Below are 14953 nucleotides of genomic sequence, written 5' to 3'. Positions count from 1 at the left end.
GACTTGGGTTGCCCCTGGCGATGGAGGAAGCCAAGCTTCCCTCCCACCCACCCTGGCCAGCTCCAAGCTCCTCAAGGCTACAAAGTTTCAATTATAGAAGGTAAATAAATCCCAGAATAAAAGAAAAAAAGGAGAGGCTGGGAGCTTCCATCGCCAGGGGGGGTTAACCAGCCTGCAATAAGCCATCAGCCCCTCACCCAGACTGGCCAGGCACCCCAGTGGGGACCCCCACCTTGAAGGGGGTGTGACCATCCTGCAAACACCCATCAACCCCTCATCCAGGCTGGCCAGGTACCCCAGTGGGTCCCCCACCCTGATCCAGGAAACCTTTCAGGGCAAACCAGCCGGCCCCCACCCATGAACCAGGCCTCTATCCTATGTAATAAAAGGGTAATATGCAAATTGACCCTAACAGCAGAACCACTGGGAATGACTAGTCACTATGACACACACTGACCACCAGGGGCCAGATGCTCAATGCAGGAACTTCCCCCTGGTGGTCAGTGCACTCTCACAGGGGGAGCTCTGCTCAGCCACAAGCCAGGCTGATGGCTGCCAGTATAGCAGTGGTGGTGGGAGCCTCTTCCGCCTCCTCAGCAGCGCTAAGGATGTCCGACTGAAGCTTAGGCCTGCTCCCCGCTGGCAAGTGGATATCCCCTGAGGGCTCCCAGGCTGCCAGAGGGATGTCTAACTGCCAGCTTAGGCCCAATGCCCCGGGGAGCGGGCCTAAGCCAGCAGGTGGTCATCCCCCGAGGGGTCCCAGACTGCGAGAGGGCACAGGCCGGGCTGAGGGACCCCTCCCCCTCCTGAGTGCACAAATTTTTGTGCACCGGGCCTCTAGTAGCTATGTAACTCCATGAGCTCTCTTAAAGCAGAAAAATGCATCATTAAGAACATTCTTTTTTGAAAAGAATCTTAATAGTTCTAAATCAAAGGCAGTCTCCCCCCTTCTTTCCTCCTACCAAGTTTAAATTACTGGTAGGTTGGCCAGTACTCTGTGTCTTTGCTCTTCACTATATGGGGGAAAATCTGTCTCCCTGTTGGGCTGGATCCCGGCAGACACGCTCTGACACAGCAGGGTATCTGTGTGAAGCTTGCATCATCCTTGCTCACCATCTGTGTGAATATGTGTGATAGGTGCTAGCTGTGTAATTGGTTGGTGCAAAGAGTTTATCATTTGTCAGAATTGACATTCCACTGAAGGGCAGGGGTGCTACTGTCTGGGATTGAGGTGGGCGAACTTTCACCCACTTTATCTCATTAACTCTGCATGAACCCACTGCCTCTAAATAGTTTTACAAAATATTGCACGCTTCTAAAACATTCCGGCTGTGTAAAGGTGTGTTATGGAAGAAGAGAAAGCCCTGGCCCACCCCTCACTCCACCCACCTGTCCCACTCCCCAGGAATGTCATTGGTAACTATAACTTTTCTAGACCTTTCTCTTAAATGTATTTAGATAGTTTGATTTAGAAAAAAAAAAAAAGCCATCAAACTACTCTTGATGTCCATAGCTTTTTACATACAGATCTACCTCACTTTAATTCTCCTAGAGTACCCCTTCTTCACTTTAGTAATCCCAGAGTACCTCTTCTGGCTGTACCATAGATACATACTGGTTTTTAACTGTTTCTCTGTTGATGGGTATTTAGATTGTCTCCAGTTTCTTGCCATTACAAATATGCTACAGTCAACAATATCGAATGTCATGCTTGCTCATGTATGTGATTGAATATATGGTAAATAGATGCCTAGAAGATCAGTGGAAGGATTTACACATTTCAAATTTTTGTAGACTGTGAGATTCCCATCTAAAACTAAACTACTGACCCCTGGTAATGTTCTGTTTCCTTTATATAATTGATTATCTGAATAATGCTGGGACATTTGTATAATTTCTAATCAGGTTTTGCCCAGCAGGGCTACTTGTGTTAAGGTACTGTAGGTTAACTGATTAATCTGGAAATAAATGTAGTCTTTATTACTCAGGCTATTTGGCCAATAGTTTTGGTGTTTGAGACTAGTGCTATTCATCCCTATTGCCTCTGCTTATCACTGTGATTTCCTTTTAAAAACATGAAAATCATATTTAGTTATAGAAAATTTGGAAGATACACAAAAAGTAATGATTGTCCATGATATTTTTTTATTGATTAAGTTATTACATATGTGTCCTTATCCCCACATTACCCCCCATTCCCCCCACTCATGCCCTCACCCCCCTGTTGTCTGTGTCTATTGGTTAGGCCTATATGCTTGCATATAAGTCCTTTGGTTGATCTCCCCCCCTTACCCCTACCCTCCCCTACCTTCCCTCTGAGGTTTGACGGTCTGATCGATGCTTCTCTGTCTCTGGATCTGATTTTGTTCATCAGTTTATGTTGTTCATTATATTCCATAAATGAGTGAGATCATGTGATATTTATCTTTCTCTGACTGGCTTATTTCAATTAGCATAATGTTCTCCAGTTCCATCCATGCTATTGCAAATGGTAAGAACTCCTTTTTTACCGCAGCGTAGTATTCCATTGTGTAGATGTACCACAGTTTTTTAATCCACTCACCTACTGATGGGCACTTAGGCTGTTTCCAAATATTAGCTATGGTGAATTGTGCTGCTTGTAATGGGGCGACCCTTGGAGACGACCACCAGGGACTCAGATCAAGATTTAGGAGCCTTTATTAAGCTGGCCAGCGACTACAGTTACAGCACCCTGCCGAAGCAAAGGCTGAACTGCAGTGCCGATTACAAGAGTTACATTTTATTATTAAATTCTGTGCAGGCCCAGAGAAAAATGTGTCTTTCAAATTCTGAGCCCCCAATATGGAGGAAACTCTCTTTATTTAAACTTTTTCCAGTCCTTTGTCTCCCAAATTTGGAATGAGACTTCCCGGCCTTCTGAGAAAGAAGGCCTGCATGCTGGGAAGGGGCCATGAGACCATATCTCAAGGCCTGGCGACTGTCTGGGTGTCAGCACTGACAATTCTGTCTGGGGCATAGTTTACAGCCTCTCTGGAATGGGAGTAGTCTTATTTTCCTTATTATTTAAGACAGAAGCCATACTATCAGGGTTAAAATTTCAAACAGCAGTTTTCATATAAGATGGATACTTCATTCCCCACTGGTTTTATGTACAAGTCAAATCATTGCCTCTTTTGGGCCATTGTTGGGGAGGGAGTTATATTGACCCTTGAGGACTATAAGCTTGATAGAATTAATTCTTTGCCAAATAAAGTCAGTGGGCCTGTTTATAAGATAAGGGCCTGGAATGAGGGCCAGGAGTAATCTATAGAGGGTGCGAAGAGTCCTAGACTCTAGTTTGCCTGGGCTGTCTTAAGCCGGGTGTGATGAAGCCACATCAGGATCCCGTCGACCTTGACTGTCGTGGGAGTGGTCCTTTCCAGGTAGGAGTTAGTCCTTAGGTGGCAAATTTCTTTACCCAAACAGAGTCACCAGGTTGGAAGGGATGAACCGGATACAGGCAGAGCATCTCAGATGTGCTTCTTGTCTGCTTTTTTGGTAGACTGTAAAGCCTGAAAGAACTTGAGTAAAGATTGGTTATGGATTTCAGCTTTTCTAGATTGGGTATATTTCTGTGTAAGCTGGTGAGATGGTTAGGTCAGGGTCTGGAAGAGTCACGAGAATCTGTAGAGGCCCCACTGGTTTTAGGGCAGCCTCCCGGGCTGCTTTGTTTGCAGCCTAGTACCCTCTTGCTTCTGGGGGGTCCCCTTGTCTTACATACATAGAGGTGGAAAGACTTAGTTACATCTAGCAGTGACAATTGGCCCATCGTCCTTGCTCTGCTCATGTCTGTCTAACTGCCTCCTATATTACCTCAAGGATCCTGGCTCTGAATTCTTTCAGGGAAAATGGACCTTGGATTTCTTCTGTAATTACTTCCTGCTGAGGCAGGTCAGAAGTTTCTATCAGAGCCAAGAGATCCTTGCTGTCAGAGGGACGATGAGGCCTGGGCATAGCAGTATAAATAAAGAGAGTTTCCTCCATATTGGGGGCTCAGAATTTGAAAGACACATTTTTCTCTGGGCCTGCACAGAATTTAATAATAAAATGTAACTCCTGTAATCGGCACTGCAGTTCAGCCTTTGCTTCGGCAGGGTGCTGTAACTGTAGTCGCTGGCCAGCTTAATAAAGGCTCCTAAATCTTGAACTGAGTCCCTGGTGGTCGTCTCCGCGGATCACCCCATTACATTTGGAGGCCCCCAGCGAGATCCACTCCGGCCAAGTTGCCAGTGGACACCCTGGACCCCCAGGCCTCTAACCGCCTCTACCTCAGCCCCACCACCATGGCTTTGTCCAGAAGAACGTCTGGAAGGTCTGGAAGGTCTCCCAGCCTAATTAGCATATTACCCTTTTATTAGTATAGATAGAGGCCTGGTGCACAGGTGAGGTCTGGCTGGTTTGCCCTGAAGGGTGTCCCGGATTAGGGTGGGGGTCCCGCTGGGATGCCTGGCCAGCCTGGGTGAGGGGCTGATGGCTGTTTGCAGGCTGGCCAAACCCCCCAGCGGGGACCCTCACCCCATGAGGGGGTGTGCCAGCCTGGGTGAGGGGCTGATGGCAGTTTTCTGTCTGGCCATGCCCCCCAGGGACCCAAGCTCCCAGCCTCTCCTTTTTTTCTTTCCTTTTTTTTTTTTCCCAGCACCTCCTTAAGAGGAGGCCAGGGCGGGCTGGAAGCAGGTATCTGGGATTTATTTATCTTCTATAGTTGAAACTTTGTAGCCTTGAGCGGAGCCCAGGGCCAGCCAGGGCAGGCAGGAAGCTTGGCTTCCTCCATTGCCGGGGGCAACCTAAGCCTCCTGCTTGCTCCAGCTCCATGGCTACTGCCATCTTAGTTGGGTTAATTTGCATACTCACTCCTGATTGGCTGATGGGTGTAGGGGCATGCCGGAGTGAAGGTTAATTTGCATGTTTCTCTTTTATTACTGCAGATTTTGCAACTGACTTTATTATTTAACCACATTATTATCCATTGAGGTAAAGACTCTTACTTTTTTTCTTTGCAGATGAGGAAAATGAAATCAGAGATTTCTGTTCAGGGCCACTAATCTTGTAAGTGCTGGGAATGGGCTTTGAAACCAGGTGGTCTGACTTTGGATCCTGTGCTTTTAGTCATTACAGCATACTGTTTCTTTTACTGTAGTAATAACTGGTTTAAAGGTGTATATAAAGAATTTAATGTAGCTTTCTACTCCCTAAGAGGGTCACTTTCTAATGGCAAATTCTGGCTTAGAGCTTTGCTGAAATTGTATCCCTCAGTCCAAAGGGATACACATGAATTATTTTACCATAATTTGTGTCTTCACACTATTTTGTGCAGTCTTTGTTCAGTTGGGAGATTTGATTTAATAGGTGATGGTAGGAAATACTGCTTCCTGAGCCTTGCATCCACTGAAGCCACAGCTCGTGATGGTTAAGAGAATGGGCTCTGGAGTCTGGGGTGGGGAATATCCCTGGCTCTGCCACTTGCCAGCTCTAGGACTTGGACAAATTACCTAACCTTCTGTCCTCAATTCCTTCGCTGTAAAAAGGAAATAATGTAATATATTGGGTGGTTTTGAGGATTGAACTCCATAATATATGCAGAGCATTTTTGAACAGTCTCAAGTTTTATAACTAAACTAGAGGCCTGGTGCACAAACTCATGCATGGGTGGGGTCCCTTGGGGTGGTCTGCGGGGATTGGGCCCCAGCTCGTGCCCCCAGCCTCACAGTACCCCTCCCTCCCTAGCACCCTGCCTTGGTCTGGAGCCATCCCCTCACCTGCTCCATCATTCTGCCTGCAGGGCGATCAATTGGGGCTGGGCCCCCCAGCCACTGTCACTGGTTGCCGTCTGTTGAGCGATTGGCAGGGTGATCAGGCTCCTGCTTGCACCCGCCTTGGCCTGGTGCTGCCCGCCATGTTCCACCTGTTCCACCATCCACCGTGGTCCCACTCTTGCTGGGGCCCATGGGGACTGGCAGTGCCTCCACTGCCACCCACTGCCATCATCACATCGCCGACGCCCGCCATGTTCTATACTGCCCCCTGGTGGTCAGCACACATCATAGCAAGCGGTCAAACCCCTGGTTGAGGGGACAATTTGCATATTAGGCTTTTATTATATAGGAGGATTCATAAGATAGGACTAATGTTTAAAGACTTAGTTTTAATAATTTTATTTTTTAACCCAACAATTTGGTAGCTCTAACTTCGTGAGATTTTAGCAGACTTTAGCTATTTGTGAAAAATCCTGTTTAGTACTTAGAAGCCCAGATGGTATAATGTTACCACATTCCTATATAATGAAAAACTGTTATTTTCTGACACTTGAAGTTTGTTTTAGAATTCTGATTTAGGTAGCAATTGCACCTTCTCAAGTTTGAATTCCAAGTAAACTTAAAAAGAACACTTAAAATAATGTACAATGTGAAGGAAATCTTGCAATCATGGTATTACTTTTCTGCTGAGCTCTCTTTCAGTGCATTGATGTGTTAGGAGAGATTTGGGGGATAAAGAGTAATCCTATCTAATAATAGACAAACATGGTAATTGACCGTACCTTTGCTATGCCTCCCATTGGCTAACAGCGTGATATGCAAATTAACCCAACCGAGATGGCGGCCGGCAGCCACGCAGCTGAAGCAAGCAGGAGGCTTGCTTGCTCCAGTGATGGAGGAAGCCAAGGTTCCCCGCCTGCTACGGCCCAGCTCTGAGCTCCGGAAGCAACAAAGTTTCAATTATAGAAGCTAAACAAACCCCAGATACCTGCTTTCAGCAGGCCGTGGCCTCAGAGCTGGAGTGAGTAGGAGCCGGCTCTCAGCTCCAGTGAAGGCAACCAAGTTTCAATTATAGAAGGTAAATAAATCCCAGAATAAAAAAAAAAAAGAAAAAAAGGAGAGGCTGGGAGCTTCAGTTGCCAGCCAGCCTGAAAACAGCCCTCAGCCCCTCACCCAGACTGGCCAGGAACCCCAGTGGGGACCCCCATCTTGAAGGGGGTGTGGCCAGCTGCAGACAGCCATCAGCCCCTCACCCAGGCTGGCCAGGCACCCAAGCGGGACCCCCACCCTGATCCGGGACACCCTTCAGGGCAAACCAGCCAGCCCCCACCCATGCACCAGGCCTCTGTCCTATATAGTAAAAGGGTAATATGCAAACTGACCCTAACAGCAGAACGACTGGGAATGACTAGTCACTATGACACACACTGACTACCAGGGGCCAGACACTCAATGCAGGAGCTGCCCTCTGGTGGTTAGTGCGCTCCCACGTGGGGGATATCTGCTCAGCCACAGCCAGGCTGATGGCTGCCAGTACAGCGGTGGTGGTGGGAGCCTCTCCTGCCTCCTCAGCAGCGCTAAGGATGTCTGACTGCAGCTTAGATCTGCTCCCCGCTGGCAAGTGGACATCCCCCCAGGGTTGCTGGGCTGCTAAAGGGATGTCTGATTGCCAGCTTAGGCCCAATCCCCCAGGGAGCAGGCCTAAGCCAGCAGGTGGTCATCCCCCGAGGGGTCCCAGACTGCGAGAGGGCACAGGCCAGGCTGAGGGACACCCCCCAGTTGAGTGCACAAATTTTTGTGCACCGGGCCGCTAGTCTCTCTATATAAAAGCCTAAGTCCGGGGTCCTCAAACTACGGCCCGCGGGCCACATCGGCCCACCGAAAACATTTATCTGGCCTGCCGGGTGTTTTTGCCACCGCTGCCTGTCCTGCTTAGCAGCTGACTCATCCTGGGCCCGCAGTGCACATGTGTGGCATGTCTGAGGGACAGTGAACTGGCCCCCTGTTTAAAAAGTTTGAAGACCTCTGGCCTAAGTGATCAGAACGCCGGAATGACCAGTTGCAATGATGCACACTGACCACCAGGGGGCAGACGCTCAATGCAGGAGCTGCCCTCCGGTGGGCAGTGTGCTCCCACAGCCAACCTCCCATGGCCGGCCAACCTCCCCTGGTCCCTCCCTGAAGCCAGCCAACCTCCCACGGTCCCTCCCCCCATCTGGCAGCAGCTGCAGGCCCCAGCTGGCAGCCGGTAGGAAGGAAGGCTCTGGCCGGCAGCCAGAAGGCCCCGATCGGCCCTGATCGCTGGCCAGGTCTAGGGATCCCACCTATGCACAAATTTCATGCACCGGGCCTCTACTACTTTTTATAAAAGACTCACATCTTTTGTATCCTTTCCATTGCTCTTTTCCTTTATCTGCTTTTGCTTGCTGGAATGAACATGTTAATTTATCATCAGTTATTTACTTGAGTATTCAATTATCATTCCATCTATTAAGATGAGAGGGGAGAATACAGAAATGTGAAATGTGTGGTTCTTAAAAACTACATGGTAGAGCTGGAATGACCTAGTGAATGTGTGGCACACTCACTCCAGCCTCTATGCTCCTCTTCCAAACAAATGCTTCTTCAAAGCCCAGCTCACCCACCATCATCCCCTCCATGCAGCCCAGGAAACTCCATTCTCTAGGTCCTCCATCCACTGTTAGAAGCAAGTCACTACATCCACCCACACTCAAGGAGCAGAGGAGCCCAAAGGTATGGATACTGGGAGCAGGAATAATTGAGGACCATCTTAGAGGCTGCCACTTCCATAATCCTACAAGTGACTGAGGCATATAGAGAACAGAACCCCTGAGTCTTTGGGTAGAAGGAAGAGGAAGAACCAGCCAAGGAACTCTGATGGGGAAAAAACAAACAAAAAACAGATGTAATTAACCTGAACCACAAATGTTTTTACTAAAGATCTATAAAGTTACCTTTGATGTTGTCTTAATATTTACTCTACTATAGAAGATGGTAAAGAGTTATTCCATCCTTATTAAACTATGTGACTGATCTCATTTCTGGGAATTGTTTCTATGCCTTTTCAAAACAAAGTGTGTATAAATGAGAGAGGCTAGTGTTTGTGGCATAGCAGAGAAGTTTATATGCGTGCCTGAATTTTAAATAGTAGATAAGTTCCTTTAAAATTGTATGCTCAGAAATGGAATAATTAAAATAAATTATGGGAACTCAGTCTTTTAAAGAAACTTGATGAAAATCTTTTTTATTACAGTCTACTTTGAAGATAGATTGATAGATTTGAATATACCCTGTTGAAAGGTTGAATAGCGATAAAGTGAAAAGAGCACAGTTTGAAGACTGAGGTGTTTGTCCGGATTTCACAACCAGTTAGAAATGTGACTTCAGGTAGTGCTGTTGACTTCCCTAAGCTCAGGTTTCCTGTCTATAGGAATACATATGAAAGAAAATTACACATGAAAGAAAATAATTACATATGAAAGAAAATTCTTTGACATGAAAAATGATAAATTTATGAAACTTAGTAACTATTTTCTTTTAGAAAAGCTACAGTTATATTAAGTTTAAATGTCTTACTGCTTCCCAATTTTCTGTCAGGATTCTAACCTAGAAAATGCTACTAGGTAATTCTTATGTTCTGCAAAATCATTTTTCCCAGAACAAAAGAGTACCCTTGCTTATTTTACAGCTGAGGTATATGGCACTGGTACTTAGGGACCCATAGCAACATAGAGGGAAGCCAGTGTAGTTCTTCAGGAATAGTAAGATAATGTGTGTTTTTTCCTGAAACGATTACAGTTTTATTGCAATTAGTGAGATTTTTCTATTATGAAGACTTACTGAAATGTACATTGAGAAATACTTGGGATGAGGAACTTTATTAGATGCCTATATACATGTTATCTACCAGTAAGGAACAAGACTATGTCTCTCTGAATAGGGGAAAGAATTCTTTTATAAAAAAGAGATCAGTTGCCCGCAGGCGTGGCTCAGTGATTGAGTGTCAACCTATGAACCAGGAGGTCACAGTTCGATTCCTGGTCAGGGTACATGCCCAGGTTGCGGGCTCAATCCCCAGTGATGGGGTGTGCAGGAGGCAGCCAATCAATGATTCTCTATCATCATTGATGTTTGTATCTCCCTCTCCCTTCTTCTCTTCCTCTTGTACATGGCATTTTGGGAATGCATAACTGATCAATAAAAATATATTTAAAAATGAAAAGAAATCTAACACAACACTTAAAAAAATAGATCAGTTATTTAATTGGGTTCTTCATAAGAAATCTAGAGCACCGGTTTGTGAGGGAAAAGCCCATTTGTGAGAAGAGGCAGAGGGGAGGTAGCCCTGGAGTTGAGGAACAGCTTTGATTTTGGCAGGATGTACGAGTCCACGGCTTTCTGATTAACCTTGTGCTGCTCTGTAATCTCGAATATTTTTCTTTCTCTGTTGAAGATCTCACCCTCCTGGTGTCTGGGCTTGCACAGCTTCTCCTTGAAGTGAGCATCAGGGAGATGTTTGGGGATTTTCACACCACGGATATCAATTTTGGTGGTGGTGGTGGCGATGACAGATTTCTTGTGTGCTCCACCCTCTGATTAAGGGACAGAGGTCCAGTCACAAGTAGAAGGCCCCTGCTCAGCTGCTTCGGGGGAACCACCCTCTTGCCTCTGTGGTGCCCAGTGAAGATAAGCAGGATGGTCCTGGGAGTGATGCTGGCCTGCAGCTTTCTCACATGCCCACTGAAGGGTTTCTTACCCTGACTCAGCGGCTTTCGGGGCATATCTTGAAAGGATAATATCTAGGCATTTTTGCAAAGTTTGACCACTTGGTTACCACCGTTCTTATCACCACCAACTGGTTTTGTGACAGTAGCAAGAACTTTCTTCTAATCGGGGATTTAGCTGCTAAATACTTCCTCTTGTACATGGCTTTTCGGGAATGCATAGCTGATCAGGACTATCTGCCAATCCCTCTGACCAGGACAGGGTTTCACATGCAGTGGGGCTTCCCGTTCTTAGGCATCTTGGCCTTGAGGTTGCACTTCTTAACCTTAACCTTGCCATCAGCGTCAGCCTTCTTGGTTCAGGTTTCCTCTCCTTAGTACCTGTCTTCTCAATCTTTTTCACCACCCTTGCAAGACGGGAGAGAGAGGAGAGAGAGTTCTTACTTATGGAATACTTCATAGGTTTTTGTTTGCTTTAATATATTTTAAAATTATTCCCTGACAATCTTAGATGAATGAAATGATGTTTACAAGATGTTTAAATTCATTAAGCTTCAGTTTTCATAAAATCCACTTGTGATTTTGACCTACCTTGGACTCTGAGCAGCTTTCCTAACCACTGGTATGGAGAGAGAATTGGGGATTACAGGTTGCTTGAACCCAAACAAGATTCATTATTAACATTTTGCCTTTCTTGTATAATGAAACTATAGTAACAATGCTAGCATAACCAAATTTGTTCTTATATAACTTGTCATGGATAGTCATGTCCACTGTATAATGGTTTGCAATGACTTAATATGTAATAACAGGATGGCGAGATATATATATATATATATAATATGAAACTTAACTCTGGGTTTAAGTCTCCTGTCTTGTAAAACCTGGTGGTTGGGTAGCTTTTATCACAAGCCTTGTAGTGTATAATTAGTTACATCATTGAGAAGATGACATAGAAACTTCTGGATTGTGTGAAATCATATACTGTTAGTAAGTTCTTTGTTTCATAGCAGTTTAAAATGGAGTTGTACACCTGCCTATTTTACAGTTGTGGTTTTTGTTCTTAATTAATAAGACAGGCAACAATTCATTGTCTAAACCTGTGAACACTGGAGAGCTAAATTCACAGAGAAAGAGGAAGTGACTTAAATTATAATTTTGAAGAATAGATATGCAGTAGAAACATTTTGGTGTTTGATGATCTTTCCATATGAGGAGGAAAGACACTTGGGGCACTAGTGTGTCTTATTTTCAAACATCTTGAAAGGAAAAAAAAAGGATTTGGAAAGGTGCCATGCCTCTTTCCTTCTGATCTTGATTGGCTGCCTCCTTCCTGCACGCCCCCTGCTGGGGATCAAGCCTGCAACCTGGGCATGTGCTCTGACCAGGAATCAAACCCGATCTCCTGGCCCGGCCAGGTCAGTATCTTGATGATAACAACTGATATTAATTCCGTGGGCCCATACGCCAGAGGAAGCTATGAAGTACGAGCCATAATGCAGTTAGGAAACTAGGGCTGGGAGATGTTAAATAACTGACACAAAGCAGAGCTGAGGTACAGTAGACGGGTTTGTTGCCCTTTGGACCCTGTTTTGCTTACAGCTCCTACCTCTGAAAGCCAGAAGTAAAATCATCTGTCCTGATGTCCAACCTTTATCTTGCTCATCCTGTTGTTGAAGGCACCCACTTAAGGGCAGCGGGAAGTACAAAATGAGTAGAAAAATGGTGAAAGGTCGGTGCCAGCCTGGATGACCTTCTGTCTATATGTGTGTGTGAGACATCGTAACATATAATACACACGTAACATCATTTGCATTAGTATAAACAGTATGCTGTTATATGACATAGGAATCATCTGTGGTTCCGCTTCTTCCCGTATTTTAACCCATCTACAAGTCCTGAAGGTTCTATCTACAGACCACATTCCTAATTTATCCACCTGTCTCTGCCTCCAATGTTAGAACTTTAGTGTAACACTGGTCTTGCCTGAACTATTTTGCTCACTTACAATCTCTCAGAGGGTAGAGTAGCTAGAGTGATCTTTTTTACAGCCTAAAGAGATCGTTTTGCTTTCCTGCCAAATCTGCTTCAACAGCATTTTAATTTAGAGAAAGTCCAACTGCCTACCGTCTATCCTTGCTCACTGTGCTTCAAACATACTGACTTGATGTTTTTCATACTTTCCAAGTTCATTGACATCGTGAGTCTTTGTACCTACTGTTTCCTCTACCTGGGTTGACACCTTATCATTTAGGTCTCAGTTCAAATGTCAGCATCTCAGTGCAGCCTTCCTTGACTAATCTAGATACCAGCACCCCAATACTTCCTTATGTTATTGTGTTTTGTTTTCTTTATAGTTCTTATCACCCTTTTAGTGTTATGTTAATGGAATTGAAGTGAATCCTTTCCATCTATTTCTATCCCCACCAGAATGTGAACTTCTTGAGAGCTGTGCCTCCCCTGTGCTTAGAGTAGTGTACCTGGCATTTAGTAGCACAATTAAAATTGATTGGATGAATAAAATTTTCATCTCTCTTTAACATTGTATTGTGAATTTCCCCCCCACAGTTTATGTATTCAGAACAGGAGTTGTGAACTCTTGACCCACAGTCCAGAACTGGCCTAAAGACACATTTTATCTGGCTTATTAAAAAGTGTTGTTGTTTAAGGTACAACTTACAGCAGTCAAATGTACAGATCTTAAGTGTACAATTTGATGAATTTCATGAATGTGTATACCTACATAACCACCTTTCAATCAAGGCTCATCATATCCTTCCCAGCCACTCTCTCTTTCCACAGGATAACTTGCATAGGTCATCTTTTTAATTGACTTCTATCTTTAAAAATTGGGAGATTTTACAAAATATTCAGAATTCCAACATCTTAAAAAACGGAAAGATGTAGCAGCAAAGGACCTGCTTTCTCTTTGGCCACAGTTTGTTGTAGCTGAGACGCAGCTGTCCAGTGTTGGCGTGTGCTGTCCAGTGTGCCTCCAATTATACTTCTCCTCCTGCTATCCTGATCTTGAATTCAATTTCAGGTTGCCATTTATAGTTTCATTGCATTTTTATGAGGGAGAAATATTTATTTATTCAATTACTTCTGTAAAAAATGCAAACATGAATAGTAGACTAAAAAAGGTTTTGTTTCTTAGTCTACTTCATTCATGCGCATTTCTTGAATTTTATGTAATTAGGCACCCTAATTCTACTTGGTTATGTTTAATGGTTGCACAGTGTCCCACTTCATAAATGTATCATGTATATAAACAGTCTCCTGTGGAACATATAAGTTATTTCTGTTTTTATGATATTGTAAAAGAACAGTAGATGAATATTTTATACAAATTGTTTTATTAGGATAAAATTTTAGACATAGAATTTCTGATTAAAATATATTTTTATTTTTAAGAATTTTGATACAGATTGCCAACCAAATTGCTTGGTGGTAATATAAGTTCATATAATCTTTCTGGAGAGCAATGTATGGGAGTATTCATTTCTCTGCATCTATGTCAACATTGGGAATTGTAATGAAAAATAAAAGTTTTGCCAATATAGTTTGTAAAAACAAAAAATGGGAACGCTGGCCAAGAATTTTTTCATCTTGTCTATGTATATATGAACATTACTTTATTTTAAAGGATATACTATAGAACAGTGGTCGCCAACCGGTGGTCCACGGACCACGAGTGGTCCATGAGGTCCGACTGCTGCTATAGAACTATTTACTTACTATAATGCTGTACTTTGGATTTATGTTGTGAGTGAAATCATGTACCATGTACTTTCTGTATGAGGTAATGTGAATACGTCAGTATAACTGGAGAAGCCCTTAGCCTTATCCTTACACATGTGTCCACAGACATACAGTAATTAATACTGAGTTCTACCATGTTCTTTATGGGTGTACATGAGAATCAATAACACACAGTCTTTCCTTTTTGAAGCGCATAGAACTAATTCTTACACATTGGTTTTATATTTGCTTTCATATTTTTAATTAGCTGCTGTTACTCTGTGACTTGCTTTTTAAGGAGATGCCTACATAGAAGTGTGGCAGCAGCTGAACTGAATGTTTCACTGCTGAACTGGTTCCTCAGGTATCCTGGCTCTGGCAACTGCTATGGGAGATTGGATGACGGTTACAGATCCAGGTCTGTGTTCAGGTGACTGAGTTTAAAATAACTGTAAGCCAAAGCAGTTGTAAAAGTGATTATTTTCAATAAAACTATAAAATAATTATCACAAATATTGAAGATGTGACTAATGAGAGACACAAATAACTGTAAAATGCCTAATTTCCATCTTCAGTAAAATTATTAAGGAGAGCCAAGAATTGTGCCATAATTTGTGGGGTTAACTGCTTTGGGTGGATGATCGATCACTTGTTACTATTTTTGAGGAAATTTTTATGGATTTGAAATAAATT

At 44.0% G+C, this 14953-nt stretch overlaps 1 protein-coding gene and 1 pseudogene across 5 annotated transcripts in view; one reads left to right on the top strand and one right to left on the bottom strand.

The window, feature by feature from the left end:
- The window catches only part of LOC118676357 (SSX family member 2 interacting protein), a 59346-nt gene that overhangs the window by 16764 nt on the left and 27629 nt on the right, over positions 1-14953 (top strand). For 2 of the 5 annotated variants that reach the window (XM_036350160.1, XM_036350157.1), the window contains exon 2: positions 14559-14690. In XM_036350160.1, coding sequence (XP_036206053.1) covers positions 14648-14690 — 43 coding nt within the window. In that variant the 5' untranslated portion in view covers positions 14559-14647. Of the gene's footprint in view, positions 1-5021; positions 5068-14558; positions 14691-14953 lie in introns of all 5 variants that reach the window. The other 3 variants (XM_036350158.1, XM_036350162.1, XM_036350161.1) reach the window with 3 other exon arrangements.
- LOC118675541 lies at positions 10080-10602 on the bottom strand (annotated as a pseudogene).

The sequence above is a fragment of the Myotis myotis genome, unplaced genomic scaffold (assembly GCF_014108235.1).
Source record: "Myotis myotis isolate mMyoMyo1 unplaced genomic scaffold, mMyoMyo1.p scaffold_m19_p_2, whole genome shotgun sequence".
In the NCBI taxonomy this organism is placed as follows: Eukaryota; Metazoa; Chordata; class Mammalia; order Chiroptera; family Vespertilionidae; genus Myotis; species Myotis myotis.
This window is presented reverse-complemented; position numbering and strand designations above follow the sequence as displayed.